The following is a 17928-nucleotide window of genomic DNA, read 5'->3' on the forward strand; positions in this document are numbered from 1 at the left end:
TTTGCAGTTTATATGCATGCCCTAAATATTCTGCAATATTTTTTGCTGCATTATATTATTTTATGCTATATTATTTATTTTGCCACATATGATTATTCTGTTATACTATTATACTATATTCCTGAAATGAATGAATTATTTTAGTTTTCCTATATCGCCAAGTATATCGTTATCGCAAAAATACCCTGAAATATCGTGATATTATTTTAGAGCCATATCGCCCACCCCTATGCCCTAGTCATAATAAACAGGCCTTAAGAATAACTAGAGATGTTTTTATAAAAGGGAAACACAGGCCTAAACCATAATAAACCATAATATAAACCATTATAAAGTCTAAAATAAGCCTGGATCTGTATAAATTATAAACCTACAATGTTTTATTTGGAATTATAGGTCATTAAAGTGTATAAACAAACCTGCATAACTTATAACATATAAAATGATAAGTAATATAATTTATCTCCCATTATAATCTCTAATACATTACAGATTTATACACTTAGAACAATTGAAACTCTGTTAAACACAGTCTTGCTGCATAATCTGTAATAACTGTATAGTACACATTTTTACACTATATTAAGTGCATGTATTAAGTACACTCTAGTCCTAATAAACAGGCCTGTAGCTCTTTCTCTGAAGAGGAAACGCAGGCCTGAACCATAATAAACCATTATAAAGTCTAAAATAAGGCTGATTATTGGATGAATTGTAATATTACAATGTTTTATTTTGAATTATAGGCCATTAAAGTGTATTAATAAGCCTGTATAACACATAATAGACAGTATAATGAGTAAAATAATTTATCTCTATATATATATATATCTTTGTATAATATATTATCTATTATTATCTCCTATTATAATCTCGAATACATTACAGATTTATATATTTATAACTATTAAAACTTTTGGTGTTGATGTATAATCTGTAATAACTGTATAGTGCACACGTGTACACTGTATTAAGTGCCCTAGTCCTAATGAACAGTCCTGTAGAATGACTGGAGCTCATTTTCTTAAAAGGAAACACATGCCTAAACCATGATAAACTGTTATAAAGCATAATATAAATGAGTATATTACCATTTATCTCCTGTTTCTATTATTATATTAGTAATAGTACACGCTTGTAAACTACATTAAGTGTGCTAGTCCTAATAAACAGGCCTGTAGCTCTGTTTTCTTATGGGGAAACACATGCCTAAATCATAATAAACCATTATAAAGTCTAAAAAAGGCTGAATTTGGATCAATTATAAATCTTACACAGTTTTATGTTGAATTATTGACCAATAACGTGTATACATAAGCTTGTATAACACACAACATTATTGACAATGAGGAATATGATGATGTATTTCCTGTTTCTATTGTTATATTAAAGATAATACACACTTGTATACTACATTAAGTCCCTTAGCACTAAAAACTAAGCCCATAGAATGTAGGAAAAAAATAGAAATAAGCCTTTACAGCACACAATAGGAAGAATAATGAGATAAATATTAAAATTATCTTCTATTTGTCCAACATTAAGGTCATCAAACAGAGGCCTAAGCCATTAAAAATGAGTATAAACCGTTATAGACTCGTACCACAATGTTTTATTTTGAATTTTAGGCTATTAAAAGTGTGTAAATAAGCCTGTATAGCACATAATATACAGGATAATGAGTAATATTATCATTTATCTCCTATTTGATGCATTTATTGTGACATGCCCACACATATAAGCACTGTATAATACTTTAATAAATATAAAAAATGTGTTAAACACATCTGTGTTGCTTTTCTAATATTTAATAACTGTACATAACACCCTTGTACACTACATTAAGTGCCCTAGTCCTTATAAACAGGCCTGTAGCATGATTGGAGCTCTTTTTCTAAAGAGCAAACGCAGGCCTGAACCATAATAAACCATTATAAAGCCTAAAATGAGCATGAATATTGAATAATTTGTAATCTTACACAGTTGGAAGTCATTAGAGAGAATACATTAGCTTGTTTAACACAGAATAGGCAAGGTAATGAGAAATAAACAGTATAGTACACACTTGTACACTGCATTAAGTGCCCTAGTCCTAATAAATATGTCTGTCGAATGGATGGAGCTCTATTTTAAACCATATTAAACCATTATGAAGTCTAAAATAAGGCTAAAGTTTGATAAATTATGAAATTACAATGTTTTATTTTGAATTATAAGTCATTAAAGTGTTTAAATAAACCTGTATAACACAGAATATGAATGATAATGAGGAGTATGATGTATCTCCTGTTCATATTGATGATATAACACACTACATTAAGTGCCTTAGTCCTTATAAACAGGCCTGTAGCCCTTTCTTTTCTGAAAATGAAACCACAATAAACCGTCAGTCTACAATAAGCCTGAATTTGAATAAACTATAAACACAGTTTCATGTTGAGTTTTATAGGTGTAGTAATAAGTCTGTATAACACATACTATGAATGATGAATGATGATGTATCACCTGTTTATATTGATGATATAACACACTACATTAAGTGCCCTGGTCCTAATAAACAGGCCTGTAGCATAACTGGAGCTCTGTTTCTGAAGAGGAAATGCAGGCCTAAACCAAAATAAACCATTAAAAAGTCTAAAATAAGCCTGGATTTGAATAAATAGTAATCTTACACAGTGAACTGTTGAATAATAGGCATTTACAGTGTATTAATAAGCCTTTATAACACATAATATACATATAAATGAGGAATATGATGATGCATCTCCTGTTTCTCTGCTTATATTAGTGATTATATTAGTTATATTGGTATATACATGTGTTATATTAGTGAAATAACTATTTTTTATATATATATAAAAAGTCTCATACCCAAATGCAGCCTGATCCTGTACAGTATATTAAGTGCCCGAGTCCTAATAAACTGTAGCTCTTATTCCGAAAAGGAAATGCAGGCCTAAACCAAAATAAACCATTTGAAAGTCTAAAATAAGGCTGAATTTGTATAAATGATAAACTTACAATGTAGTATTTTGAATTATAGGCCATTAAAGTGTAACAATACACATACAACACATAATAATATGAATGATAATCATAAATATAATGATGATGATGTATCTCCTGTTTAGCTGGTTATATTAGTGATTATAACACAGATATATGAGTCTGAGACAGAAATACAGCCCTGTTGTGTATCAGATGCAGTCAGAATCTTAGTTTAACAGTGTATAACAGTATATAACAGTGTATAATAGTGAGTTTAGATGAGTAGCAGTGTTGGGACTGCAGTAAACCGTAGTATCAGTATGAGTATGAGTATCAGTCCCAGTTTATATTAATATATAACAGTGTATAACAGTGTATAATCGTGTATAATAGTGTATAATAGTGTATAATAGTGTATAATAGTGTATAACAGTGTATAACAGTGTATAATAGTGTATAATAGTGTATAATCGTGTATAATAGTGAGTTTATATGAGCAGTAGTGTTTGGACTGCAGTAAACCGGCATTATCAGTATCAGAGTATCAGTAAGAGTATGAGTATCAGTTTATTATAGTATATATCAGTGTATAATAGTGTATAACAGTGTATAACAGTGTATAATAGTGAGTTAATATGAGCAGTAGTGTTTGGACTGCAGTAAACAGGCAGTATCAGTATCAGAGTATCAGAGTGCCACGCTGCTGCTGCTGCAGTGCTGATCTCCGCACGGTGAGGATGAGCTGATGATATAAAGGTAATAATAAAGTTATAAACTCACCTGGTGAGTGTGTGGAGGCGGTGAGGGACCGGGCGGCTCTGCGGGCGGTAGTTAGAGGCGGTGGGGGCGGTAAGGGGAGCCGGTAATCGCCGGTAATCAGCGGTAAGGGGAGCGGTACTCGGCCCGGCAGCTCAGCGCCTCTTTGTCATCCAAACATTTTTGAACAGAGGAAACTCAGGGTAAGATCAGCCGGCCTACGTCACAGGGGGAGCTTCACCGCGATTGGCTGATGGAGTCCAGCCAATCGAAGCGCGGGGAGGGCGGGGCTTGAGTGGACTTGGGCGGGAAATAGAAAAAAAGGATTACAGATAGAAGATAATAAATAAAAGAAAAAATACATTTATTTGAGTAAATATGTTTATTTTAATAAATTATATAGTATTTGTAAAATACTAAACAACCAAACAACAAAAAATAATATAAAATAAAATAGAAAGTTTTAATAGTACATAATAGCGTGTACAGATAAAAACTGCAGATAAAAATAATATTTAAAAAAATTAAGTAAATTATATATATATATATATATATATATATATATATATATATATATATATATATATATATATATTACAACTAAATAATAATAAAATAGAGGGTAATGATAATACATAACAGTGTGTATGACAAAACGGATATATTATAAATAAATTATACTAAAATTTAAATGAATCTATCTATCCATCCATCCATCCATCCATCTATCTATCTATTGATCTGTCTGTCTGTCTATCTACCTACCTATCTACCTATATATTGATCTATCAGCCTACCTGCCTGCCTATAAATTGATCTGTCAGCCTACCTGCCTGCCCATATATTTATCTGCCTGCCTGCTTGCCTGCCTATAAATTGATCTGCCTGCCTGCCTGCTTGCCTATATATTGATCTGCCTGCCTGTCTGCTTGCCTATATATTGATCTGCCTGCCTGCCTGCCAGCCTACCTGCCTGCCTATAAATTGATCCGTTAGCCTACCTGCCTGCCTATATATTTATCTGCCTGCCTGCTTGCCTACCTGCCTGGCTAACCATTTATCTGTTAGCCGACCTGCCTGCCTATGTATTGATCTGCCTGCCTGCCTCCCTTTATATTTATCTGCCTGCCAGCCTACCTGCCTGCCTATAAATTGATCTGCCTACTTGCCTGCTTGCCTATATATTGATCTGGTCATTTTCCATTCTTCTCATGGTCTTTTTTTCCTAAAAATCTAAAAAACATTCTGATCTGGCCTTTCTGGCCTTTTGCACTGCTGCAAATCGGATATGAATCAAATTTGATAGGATATGTATTTTTATTATAAGAAAGCACACAACTGTCACATTTAATTTACATTTATCTTACCTGCCTAAGAGGCGCTTTTTGACTATCATATCATATTTTCTCATTTTCTCCACTGAAGGAACTTCCACCAAAGAAAGTGAATGAGTACTCATGAATAACCGTTAATTAACCACAGTTTAAAACTTCAATGCTAGCTGTATTATTAGTGTTTAATTACTGTACTTACTGTACTTATTGTGCTTGAGTGTAAACTCGTGTACTGAACAGTGATCTGGTACAGATGGTGCTGCTGACCCTGATGCTGTGACCTCCTTCTGCCCGCACAGGTGCGTGTCCACTGTCCAGCCTGCTGCTGGCGTAGGATGATCACAGCAGGTGTCCTGAGGCCTGGATGAGTGTGTGTGTGTGTGTGTGTGTGTGTGTGTGTGTGTGTGTGTGTGTGTGTGTGTGTGTGTGTGTGTGTGTGTGTGTGACTGTGTGAGACGATAGTGTTTAAGCTGATGGCTGATCTCAGAGCAAGCTGCTTCATTAGTGAATATACTGTATACAGACCAGGGTTTATTAGACACTTAGTCCTTTAATACTGTCCTGCTGCAACTCAACCCCCAGCCCTGACGAAGGTATGAATAATTGTAATTATTAATGATATTAGTTCTAAATGTACTCTCTCCAACATGTCCTAATGTACTGTATGCATGACAGGCCCTTTAAAAGCTATGTACAATACCAAATAGTGCTTTTCCTTTACTTTAACTTGTGAAGACCCTATACAGTTGCAAGAAAAAGTATGTGAACTCTTTGGGATTATACTTGGATTTCTGCATAAATTGGTCATTAAATGTGTTCTAATCTTCATCAAGTCACAACAATAGACAAACACAATACCACACAAAAAATATATGTTTGCATGGTTTTATTGAAAACAACATGTTAACATTCACAGTGAGGAGGGAAAAAGTATGTAACCCTAGTAGTCTAACCTCTAGAGAGCTAATCGGAGCCAGGATATGATGAGTTGTGATTGGATGTGTTGGTTAAAGCTGTCCTGCCCTATTAAAACACAGAGCAGGTTTGAGTTTGCTGTTCTCCAGAAGCATTGCTTGATGTGAATCATGCCTCGCACAAAATATCAAGCTCTCAGAAGACCTACGTTCAAGAATTGTTGACTTGCATGAAGCTGAAAAGGGTTACAAAAGTATCTCTAAAAGCCTTGATGTTCACGTGTCCAGAGTAAGACAGACGGTCTACAAATGGAGAAAGTTCAGCACTGTTGCTACTCTCCCTAGGCGTGGTAAAGTCCTGTAAAGATGACTGCAAGAGCAAAGCACAGAATGATCAATGAGGTGAGGAAGAATCCTAGAGTGTCAGCTGAAGACTTACAGAAATCTGAGGCACATAGTTACATTTTTATGTTTAGTTGACAAATCTACGTACAATAAGGTAAAGATTACACAAGAATGGAATTCATGGGAGGACACCACGGAGGAAGCCACTGCTGCCCAAAAAACATTGCTGCAAGTTTGATGTTTGCAAAAGAGCACCTGGATGTTTCACACAGCAGTACTGGCTAAATATACTGTGGACAGATGAAACTTACAACTCTATGTGTAAAGAAAAAGGCACAGCACACCATCATCAAAAAAACTTAATCCCAACTGTGAAACATGGTGGAGGGGGCATCATGGTTTGGGGCTGCTCTGCTGCCTCAGGTCCTTGACGGATTGCTGGCATCTACCTTTAAGAAACTACTGAAGAGAGAGCTCTTCAAAAATAATGTTTTTGTCTTGAACTTCTATGTCCTCTAATGCTAATATGCATCATTATTTTTTAAGTCGCCTTGGATAAAAGTGTCTGCCAAATGTAATGTGATGTAATGTAATTACATCCACAGGAGTTTTAATAACATGTATTTTTCTAAAGAGCAACACAATAATCTGTGATTACTGATCATATTTCACAGGTGCTGCAGATACAGATCAGATCAGGTAGAAAAACACTGGAGAACTTCTTTGACCTCTAAAAAAGACCTTCCTGATCTGCCAGCATATCCAGGCTCCCAGACCTCAGTCCTATAATTTAGGAATATCCCTGTTACGTCGCTTTGTTTATCACTTAATTACATGTTACTAAATCCTCTTGGTCTGCTGAGCGAATGAATTAATGGAGGTTAAAGGAGGATGAGTGTATTAGCATCGTTAAGGAGGCGGGGCTTAACGCAGGGGCTGCTGCATGTTGCGGGGTCACAATCACATGCTTTTCAGTCAGTCTGATATTCATACACTCTGAATGGAAAGCAAAAGGGCAGTGCACATCACTGAACAGGGAGTCAGTTGTGGCTCAGAACAATAGCGGCCCTGTTACCCGTCATATATGTGGTATTCATCAGCTCGGAGGACTGAGGGGGGATGGTGGGGAAGGATTAAGTTTTCTGTGGCTTCAGTTTTATCTGTTCTGACTCTGAGAGAAGATTTACTATCATATCTCCCACAGATTTCTCGGTTTCTCTGTGGTTATAGGGCTATAGGGTGGTTATAGGGTCATTGTCTTGTTGCATGGCCCCATGAAAGTGGTTAAGCTTGAGTTCACTGACAACTACAGCAACTATATTCCTAAAGAATTACTGGTACAATGTTCTGCTTTTAATGTTCTGCTCAACTTCTTGGTATAATTAACTTTTTATACTATGATTTCATATTGAAGAAGGTATATATATTTTTTATATATATAGTTTATTTCTTTTATTGTTGATTATTATGACTTATAGCCAATAAATATCCAAACATAAAGAGGCCATTCCACCAAATGGGTGCCATTTGTTTGTTGTAAAATAAACATATTTTCTGACTCTAGCATATATTAAAAACATGTACGGGTCAATCTCAGGCAGCTTTACTTCATTTTTTACAAGGTTTTTAAGCTGAAAGATTGTCATGTGACATTTAAAAAGCATGATTAAAAGCAAGTCCACTAATTCCTTTAATTTTCTCTGAAGAAACTCTTTATTTAAAAAAAAAATAGTTGACTGTATGTTCAAATAATTGATATATAAAACAAACAAAAAAAATCACTCCTGTTAATGCCACTCATTACTGTTACTAAAACTCACTCCTGTTACTCACTCCTGTAACAGGAATTATGTTTTAGCATAGAATTAGCAAAAACTCAGAGAGAAGATTTATCATCATATGTTGCACAGATTTCTTGGTAGTTATAGGGCTATAGGGTGGTTATAGGGTCATTGTCTTGCTGCATGGCCCCATGAAAGTGGTTAAGCTTTAGTTCACTGACAACTACAACAACTATACTCCTGTTACTGGCACTCATTCCTTTTACTGGAACTCACTCCTTTTACTGGCACTCAGTCCTATTACTTTTTATGTTTTGAGTAACAGGACTAAAAGTAACAAGTGCTGTAAGTTTTTAGAATAGAATTAGCAGAAATGTGAAAATAGCTCAGAGCCGGCTATGCTAATAGCATGAAGACAGTGAGCACATTCTAGTGATTTTCCCAAAATTTGTATTTTAAAAATAAACAAATAAAGATCTAAGAATTAATTTAGGTAACAGGAGTGAGTGTTGAGATTGAGCTTCTCAGTTATAGTTACAATAAGATCTAATATACAGGAAAAACTAATGAAGTAACTTAGTTTTTGAAAAAGTCTTCCCATGGTCTTCAGAAGAACCAGCTGATGTCACTTCCTGTTGTAGATGTGACAGTAGAATGTTCCAGATATTTCAGATTCATGGGTAATGTGTTACGGTAACAGGACTGAGTGAGACCCAGGGAAACAACTAAAATATGTATTTTAACTTAAATATTATGAATTTATTAGGAAAATAATATTTTTAAAGCATGGATGAGATTTGGAGTCACACAACAATGCAAAAAAATTACATCTCTGAAGGATATTAGTTATTATATTTCATGGTCAAGTTTATAGTTAGAGAGTTTATAGTTTCAGTGTTCTAAGTAGTTTTTATTAATGTTTTTAATGACGTACAGTACAGGCCAAATGTTTGGACACACCTTCTCTTTTTCAATGCGTTTTCTTTATTTTTATGACTATTTATATAGTAGATTCTCACTGAAGCATCAAAACTATGAATGAACACATGTGGAGTTTTATATACTTAACAAAAAGGTGAAATAACTAAATATATATATATATATATTCTAATTTCTTCAAAATTGCCGCCCTTTGCTCTGATTACTGCTTTGCACACTCTTGGCATCATTCTCTCAATGAGCTTCAAGAGGTGGCCACCTGAAATGGTTTTTCAACAGTCTTGAAGGACTTGAAGGAGTTCCCAGAGGTGTTTATTAGCACTTGTTGGTTTTTTGCCTTCTTCACTCTGTGCTCCAGCTCACCCCAAACCATCTGGATTGGGTTCAGGTCCGGTGACTGTGGAGGTTCAGCTCATTTTTTGTTAAGTACATAAAACTCCACATGTGTTCATTCATAGTTTTGATGCTTCAGTGAGAATCTACAATGTAAATAGTCATGAAAATAAAGAAAACGCTTTTGGCCTGTACTGTATCTTATTTTTGTAATAAGGTCAGTGTACAAGACACTACGTTTAATAATAAAATGTATTTTAAAGTTATTTTGTGTGCACATTTATATGTGTAATTTCCTGGGGAAAGAAATGGCACTGATTCAGTGGAGCATGCCATAGAATAATTCAATACCCAATCTACTGTTCACAAAGCTGAGCAGACGGAAGTCTTTTACACCTGATTAATTCCAGTGTTTTTAAAGATTTCTTACAGAAAAGACAAGACCAACAGGGAAATCCCTCCTCACACTCTCAGAGTGAATCAGCACGGCGGGTTACGGTCCAGCAGCATTCCTACTGCTTTAGTCAGCTGTAGACTTTAGTCAGCTGGCTGGCAGTTGCTGCTGCAGGAATATATACACTACCTGCTCACCTCACATCACTAGTTTCTGTAATCTCATCTATCCTGATACAATTTTAGCCTCTGGATATATTTTCACTGCTGTAACATGTGCATAACATTATAACCACCCTGCTTGTTTCTACACCTATTATACTGTACATCTCATCAGCTCCATTGTTCGTATATAGGACTCTACTGCATACTTGCACTTTCTGTATGGCTGACATCAGTTATCCTCACAATATGCACAGCTACTGGTGTTCATTACTGTTTTACTGTGTTAACTGCACTATCTCCATCACACACACTAAAGACTCTGCTTTTAAACTTTATATTTTATTATATTTTTATCTGTATCTTTTATATCTTATCTTTCTTTTGTAACTTTTGTGTACTGTGTTTACCTGCTGCTGGATGTCCAGAATTTCCCCTCTGGGACCAGTAGAAAGAACAGACGTCAGAAAGTCAGTAAGTAAGTAAGTCAATCAGTATAACTGTAAGTAAGAAAGTGAATCAGTAAGCCAGTAAGTAAGTCAGTAAGTGAGTCAGAATGTCATTAAGTCAGTAAGTATGTCAGTACGTTAATCAGTAAGTCATTAAGTAAGTCAGTAAGTATGTCAGTAAGTCATTAAGTCAGTAAGTAGGCAAGTCAGTTAGTAGGTCAGTCAGTAAGTTAGTAACTAAGTCAGTAAATAAGTCAGTCAGTAAGTCATTTAGTAAATCAGTAAGTAAGTCATTACGTAAGTCAGTAAGTGAGTCAGTAAGTAAGTCAGTAAGTAAGTCAGTCAGGAAGTCAATAAGTCATTAAGTAAGTCAGTAAGTATGTCAGTAAGTCAGTAAGTATGTCAGTAAGTCATTAAGTAAGTCAGTAGGTCATTAAGTCAGTATGTAGGCAAGTCAGTCAGTAAGTCAGTCAGTAAGTCAGTCAGTAAGTCGGTCAGTAAGTCAGTCAGTAAGTCAGTAAGCCAGTAAGTCAGTAAGTCGGTCAGTGAATCGGTCAGTAAGTAAGTCAGTAGGGAAGTCAGTCAGTAGGTCAGTAAGTCAGTCAGTAAGTCAGTCATTACGTAAGTCAGTCAGTAACTAAGTCAGTAACTAAGTCAGTCAATAAGTCATTAAGTAAATCTGTATGTAAGTAAATCAGTAAGTAAGTCATTACATAAGTCAGTAAGTCAGTCAGTCAGTTAATCATTAAGTAAGTCAGTAAGTCCATCCATCTATCTATCTATAATAACAGACTGTATTTCTGTATCTGTTTCTCTGTATATTTTATTATTCTCCTCTTTTCTCCCTATTCTTCAATACTCAGAATCCCACAGGAGAGAAAAACACCAGATGTAAGTACATTTAAAAACGAGTTTTAATGTGTTTCTATCACAGTTAAGAACAAAGTAGTTTGTTTGTGTTTTGTCTTTAAGCACAAGATAACACTAACGTGTGGAAAATGTTCAGCGTAAACATGCGTGGCCTGTAACAGCTTATTTGCATAAAAAGGTGTCAGAGCCCTTAAACGGCTCATGCTGAAAGAGACCGTCACTGATAGGAATAAAGCTGGTGAGATCTTTATCTTTACGTGAGAGTCATGTTTTATGTTATGTTAGACCCTAGACCAATACTCACTTGTGTCCCCTTGGCAAAAACACACAGTATATCACATATAATGACCTGTATATAAGACAAATAATAAAAAACACAGCAGTCCGGCATCAGTGATTTTTTTTTTATTGCAAAGAAACCCACAGAACCATAAACAGGAAAAAAGTTGTGAAGAAACCATGAGGACTGTAACATGACCTGCAGAGGCAATACTCTTCTTCTAAAATACTATAACGTTATAATTTAAATGTGGCGGCATAGAGGAGGACATGCCCGAGGAAAAAACAAAAAAACAAAAAACCATAGACAAAAACTTAAACATGTATATAAAAATATGCCATCAGATTCATATCAACAATTGTGGACAGTGGAGCACTATGTACAGAAAAAAGGCAATATATTCCAATATTTACAATAAACATTGATGACTTCTTTCACAAAAATGGCTGGAAGGCTACTTACAAACGCACTCGAGTCGGAGTGGGAGCGGAGCTGATCGGATTTATGATCGGAAATCAGATCAGATCGGCTGCTGTATGAAAATATTCTTCTTCTATAGACGATCGCTGTCTGAACGGAGAAGGCAGAGGCTGTAGACGACTAATAAACTTCTGTACTCGCTGCTCCTACAGTGCTTCCCCACCGGGAGATACAGTACACTACTGCCACACACGCTTGGCACTAACATCCATATATAATATAATATAATATAACCAGATCCTTATATACTAGTGCATCTCAAAAAATTAGAATATCATTGAAAAGCTACTTTAGTTCAGTAATTCAGTTCAAAATTTGAAACACGTATATATTATAGAGATGAACTACACACAGAGTGATCTATCTCAGAAAATTAGTGGGCAGTATGCCAAGTCCTGCTGGAAAATGAAATCAACATCTCCATAAAGGTTGTCTGTAGCAGAGGAAAGCATGTAGTGCTTTAAGTAAGATTTTGTGGGAAAACAAAACTGCACTGACTTTAGACTTGATAATAAAACACAGTGGATCAACAGCAGCAGATGACATGTCTCTCTATCCAAACCATCACTGATCATCAGTACATTTTACATTTTATTTAAAGGAAATCAAGGGAGCAGAGTCTGTTCAAGCAATCCAAGTTTCCACAGTCAGTGATGGTTTGGAGAGACATGTCATCTGCTGGTGTTGATCCACTGTGTTTTAGCAACTTTCATGGAGATGCAGATTTCATTTTCCAGCAGGACTTGGCACACTGCCCACACTGCCAAAAGTACAAAGTGGTCTTATATAATATTCTAATTTTCTGAGACACTGGTTTTCAGGTTTTTCATTGGCTGTAAATTATAATCATCAACAATAAAAGAAATAAGCGTGCAAAATAGATCACTCTGTGTTTAATACATCTATATAATATATGAGTTTCACATTTTGAGCTGAATTACTGAAATAAAGCAACTTTTCAATGATATTCTAATTTATTTAAGATGCACTAATAATCAGACTGACTGTGTCAAAAGACTGGACACTCTTTACTGCTTCATAAATTCAGAAACCTTCTACTGGGTTTATAATGAAATGTTGAAATGTATTCATATACTAGTTTATAATGTATTTTCTGGGGCCACACAGTAATGATACATTCTCACTTTTTTTCACTGCAGAGCAATAAGTAGTGATATTAATAAAACTGTGATCAGCTGAAGTGTGTATCGTGACAGTACTGTGGTCACATGACTCTCAGGTGGATCTAATCTGCTCATCAGGGGCTTTTGGGTCCCGATGTACCAATTCAATAACAAGAACAATAACACACACACACACACGCACTTTGAATGTATTCTACATATTGTAATGAAATGATTTGTTCTACATTTAGAACACATAAAGAATCATGTAGTAACTTATAAGTGTTAAACACACCAAAAAATACTCCGTGAAGAAGCTTTTAGGTGCTCTTATCTGGGGAGCTGTTTGTAAACTTGTGGTTTCCGAGGCTGGTAACTGATGAACTTATCCTGTACAACAGAGGGAACACTTGCTCTTCCTTTCCAGGGGTGGTCCTGATGAGGGCCAGTTCCATCATCATAACATTTTTTATGGTCATTGCGACTGCACTTTCAGATTGACTGATCTTCGTATCTTAAAGTAATTTTTTTCTCTACTTAGTTGAGTAGTTGTTGCTTCTCATAATCTGGATTAGAACATTACTCAAATATTCACTATTCACTGTATACCTGTAACTCTACCTCTTCACTACTTTACTTTAACTGATGCTCTCAAACACTTTATTAAGAGACAAGAAATTCAAGTAATTAACTCTTGATGAGTTCAGCACAGCTGTTAACTGAAAGCCTGAATTCCAGGTGACTCTACCTCATAAAACTGACTGAGAAAATCCAGACACATTAGCTACTTTAAAGAATCTAAAATATAAATCGTATTCTGGGTTGTTTAACATATTATTTTTTTGTTTGCTAAATAATTCTGTGTGTTTTTATTTATAGTCTGGGTGACTTTAGTATTAATCTACAATACAGAACATTTTAAAATAATGAAAAAACACTGAATTTAAGAGGTGTCCAAACTTTTGACTGGTACTGACAATGACACTCTGTAACTTTCTCACACACACACACACACACACACACACACACACCTGACGTTTCCTAAACAAACACCCAACTGCCGATCCACACCGAACACAGCGGTACATCACTCTCTACATGTAACAGCAGTTCATAAACACAGACTGGATATGCAGATTTATATAATGAGATGTTATCATGTTATCAGGTATAATAATATATGAACACTGACTGTATCAATACACAATTTAGCTAATTTCAGTGAAAATGCTTGTGTCATCCTGATCAGTGTAACATTTATCAGTTCAGTTTTTTTTTACACTTACTTACACTTAATTGGGTGTAAAAAATTATTTAATATTATTTCTTTTTTTTTGGTATAGTAAGGAAAAATGGGTTTGCATAAGTTTTTTCTCCATTTTCATTTTTCAATGTATTATTTCTGCCTCACAATCGTTACTCGAATTTCTGATTTTTCTGATGATTTTCACATCTTGTAATTAAAGTTGGCGGATTAAACCATTAGATCAAGCTTGTTAAACTGGTTATATAGGTGGATCAAGTGTTGTCACACTGGTTCACTTATGCTAGGTCATTCTGGTCAGGCTGGTTGACCAGCTAAACCATGAAACTCAAAAATGCATACACTCACTATATTTGATAAAAAAAAAAAAATAAAAAAAAAAAAATGTTGAAATTTTGAAATTCTGAAATTTGTGAATAATAATAATAAAAAAACAGTTGTTCCTTCCAACACCAAAAGAAAAATAAATAAATAATGACGTTTCACAGCCAATTTTAGTTTCATAACCAAATTTAGCCTCAAATGGTCCAAAAACTGAGCAAATAGAATTTACACCAATTGAGTGGGTGCCAGGTATATAACTCAAAAAATAAACTCTATCAAGTTGTCAGTGGTCAGTGTAACGTTTAGCAATTTAATTTTCTGACTGTATCAAGCTAAATTCGAAAATAGAAAATTGGGTATAAAACGTTTTTAATTATATAGTTTTTCATTTCAGCCCTTGGCAAACAGAATTTTAAGAAATTAATAAATTATTATTTTTTTTATTTCCTGTCTTGATTTTCAGATTTGTCCATTTTTGTATCATGTAACACTAATCTGAGTGTATAATCCATGCAAAAATGCAAAAATGCAAAAATGGAAAAATCAGAAAATAAAGAAATGTTTCCTTTTTTCATTTTTCCAGAAAATCTTATTTCAAGTGAGGTGCAGAGATAAAAAAAATATATATATATATAATAAAATTGGAAACCTTTTATGAAAACGTATTTCTTGTACACTAAACTACAAATAATAATAATAATAATAATAATAATAATAATAATAATAATAATAATAATAATAATAATAATAGTTTTTACATACAATTTTCTACTTGTGCATTTAGCCTTAAACAGTCAGAAAAAAAAAAAAAATAAACCTTACACCGACCGTCATTGTATGGAAATCCTGTGGATGAATTTTTTTTGTAAGTTGGACTGCGTGATAAACGAGAGCATTTTTAAGGGAAAAAAATAGAAAAAAAAAAGAAAAGAAAAACATCAGTCTTTATAAATTAAGTGCTGTAAAAGTAAAAGGCTTAACTAAAATCAAAAACATAAATACTGTACATAGTTTTCTTCTTCTTTTTTTTTTTTTCCAACACAACAGCGATCAGTATCGAATGCTCCTGCTGTTTTTTGTGAAACCACCTGCCACTCTTTAATTCTTTAATTTATAAAAAATCTATAATAACTATAAACAGAACGAGTACGGTGATTACGAGTGCGTGAAGAAACGGCGTATGTGATTTTTTTTTTAACGATTACGGTTAGGATGCTAACTGCATACTCTCACAGGAGGGGTAAATGTGTGTGTGTGTGTGTGTGTGTGTTTGTAATTGTGTATTTTATGTGCGCTGCGTTGTAGTTTCAGAGCTATTCGCAATATAATTGTATATTTTATATATATATATATATATATGTATATTTGTATGTACCCTATCCTTATATTGCACATCAGGTTACGTATAGGTTAACTCTCGTATCACTCTTAGCGCTTTTTAGCATAGCGCTAAAGTAAAAGCGCTAAATCTTCATTCATGAACGCGATCATCACAGTGTGAGGGAGCACTAGTTGACCACACTGAATAAACGAGTGCCCACTGTTCTCTAAAAGTAGAGGAAAAAAAGGGATGAATAAACCCCTCTGGATGCCCACACACCTTTCCTTTTCCTTTTCCTTTAGCTTAACGTCTCAATGCCCGTCCACATTGTTTTTAGCTAATGCTAACTGCTAGCTCTCATCATCTCTAAATCCGCCATATTGTTTCTTTTTGCCTTCTTTTCCCTTTGCTATCTTACTATCTTTCTTTCCTGCATCACTTACAATCTCTTTTTGTTTTTTTTGGTTCAGTACTTCACTTTCCTTTCATTTCTGATGGCAAAATTAGCTTATCCGCTAATTACCCGCTAAAGCAGAGTTAGCACGCTAGCTAATTCACCACAGAAAGCCGTTTCCACTTTGCAGATTCCTCCTAAACACTTCAAAAATGTTTAACCAGCATTCTGGCTTCCTTTCTCTTTCCTTATCCTTATCTTTCATAATCGATCCTTCTTTTCACCTCAATCCTTCTTGCTTATCTTTTAGCCTGTGCACTAATTTCACGCTAATTCACGTTCTGAAGAATTTTTCGCTACACGTTAAAAAGGATCCCACAAGAAAACACACCACAAGCAGAGCAAAGTTCACTTCTTACACCATTGGACAAAGTTCAACGCAATGACCGATAACACAACAAACGCAACAAACAAAAAAAGAAAAACGAACAATAAAACAACGCCGCCTTTTTTTTTTGCGTTAGTTGGTTGAGTTTCAGTTGTTTTTTTCCGGTTGGTTTAGCGCATGCACGCAGATAGCAGGACTCAGGGCTTGAGTGGCGGACGTTAAGAGATGTTTAGAGATGTTTAGAGACGTTTAGAGGGGCGGGGCTTAAAGAGTGTGGTGGGCGGGCGGGAGGGCGGGCATATGTGTGTGCGACCAGCGGCTGGTGTAGAGGGGCGGAGCCTCTCACGCAAAGTCCGGCAGTGGGCGGAGCCTATTTCACACGCGCCACAGCAGCAGGTGGTTGGTGCTGTCGTCTCGTCCCACCGTCTCGCTGCTGCTGGTCAGTCTGAAGTCCTCGTACCCGTCCCCGCCGCTGATCACCAGCAGGCTGGACTTGGTCTGGAGGAGGGTGGACGCCCGGCGGTGGGCGGAGTCTCGGCGCTGAAGACCCACAGTGCTGCTGACCTCCAGAGTGGACTGAGCTGAGTTCACTGGAACGGAGAAAGAAGATGAAGGTAAAAATCCTGTTAATTAATAGATTTTGGTGAACTAAAGTCATTCAGAGTCATTCCACAAAAAAACATTCCCAATGTTTAATAAAACCTTTAATAAGAAAATGAGAAAATACACCGATTGTCCCACCCATTCAGATGCTACTCAGCTGTATGTCCCCCTATAACTAGTGATGCCTCAACGCAAGGTGGAGGGTGAAGACCAGCACATGCCTCCTCTGATACATGTGTAGTCAGACTCCGCCTCTTTTTGAACTGCTGCTGATGCAGCATTGCTGAGTAGCATTACAGCGCTAACGCTCGGAGGAAAGTACAGCGACTCAGTTCTGATACATCAGCTCACAGATGCAGCCTTGTGCTGATCGCCATCACCATAGGAGTGATGAGGGGGAAGAGTGCCATCTACTGTACCCACCCGAAGAGCAAGACCAATCACTGTGCTCTCTCAGGGCTCCGACAGCTGATGGCAAGCTGTGAA

The 17928-nt window shown here is 35.6% G+C and overlaps 3 protein-coding genes across 3 annotated transcripts in view; all 3 read right to left on the reverse strand.

The window, feature by feature from the left end:
• relt (RELT TNF receptor) overlaps positions 1-3921 on the reverse strand; it is a 71831-nt gene extending 67910 nt beyond the window's left edge. Inside the window, exon 1 of the mRNA XM_022665977.2 lies at positions 3769-3921. The gene's annotated coding sequence lies outside the window, so the exon portion shown is untranslated. The remainder of the gene's footprint in view (positions 1-3768) is intronic.
• The window catches only part of LOC103027870 (P2Y purinoceptor 3), a 352184-nt gene that overhangs the window by 132491 nt on the left and 201765 nt on the right, over positions 1-17928 (reverse strand). The window lies entirely within an intron of this gene.
• The window catches only part of LOC103035791 (rho guanine nucleotide exchange factor 17), a 171702-nt gene continuing 165428 nt past the window's right edge, over positions 11655-17928 (reverse strand). The window contains exon 21 of the mRNA XM_049483308.1: positions 11655-17429. Coding sequence (XP_049339265.1) covers positions 17215-17429 — 215 coding nt within the window. The 3' untranslated portion in view covers positions 11655-17214. The remainder of the gene's footprint in view (positions 17430-17928) is intronic.

This window comes from Astyanax mexicanus, chromosome 9 (genome assembly GCF_023375975.1).
Source record: "Astyanax mexicanus isolate ESR-SI-001 chromosome 9, AstMex3_surface, whole genome shotgun sequence".
NCBI classification, from domain to species: domain Eukaryota; kingdom Metazoa; phylum Chordata; class Actinopteri; order Characiformes; family Acestrorhamphidae; genus Astyanax; species Astyanax mexicanus.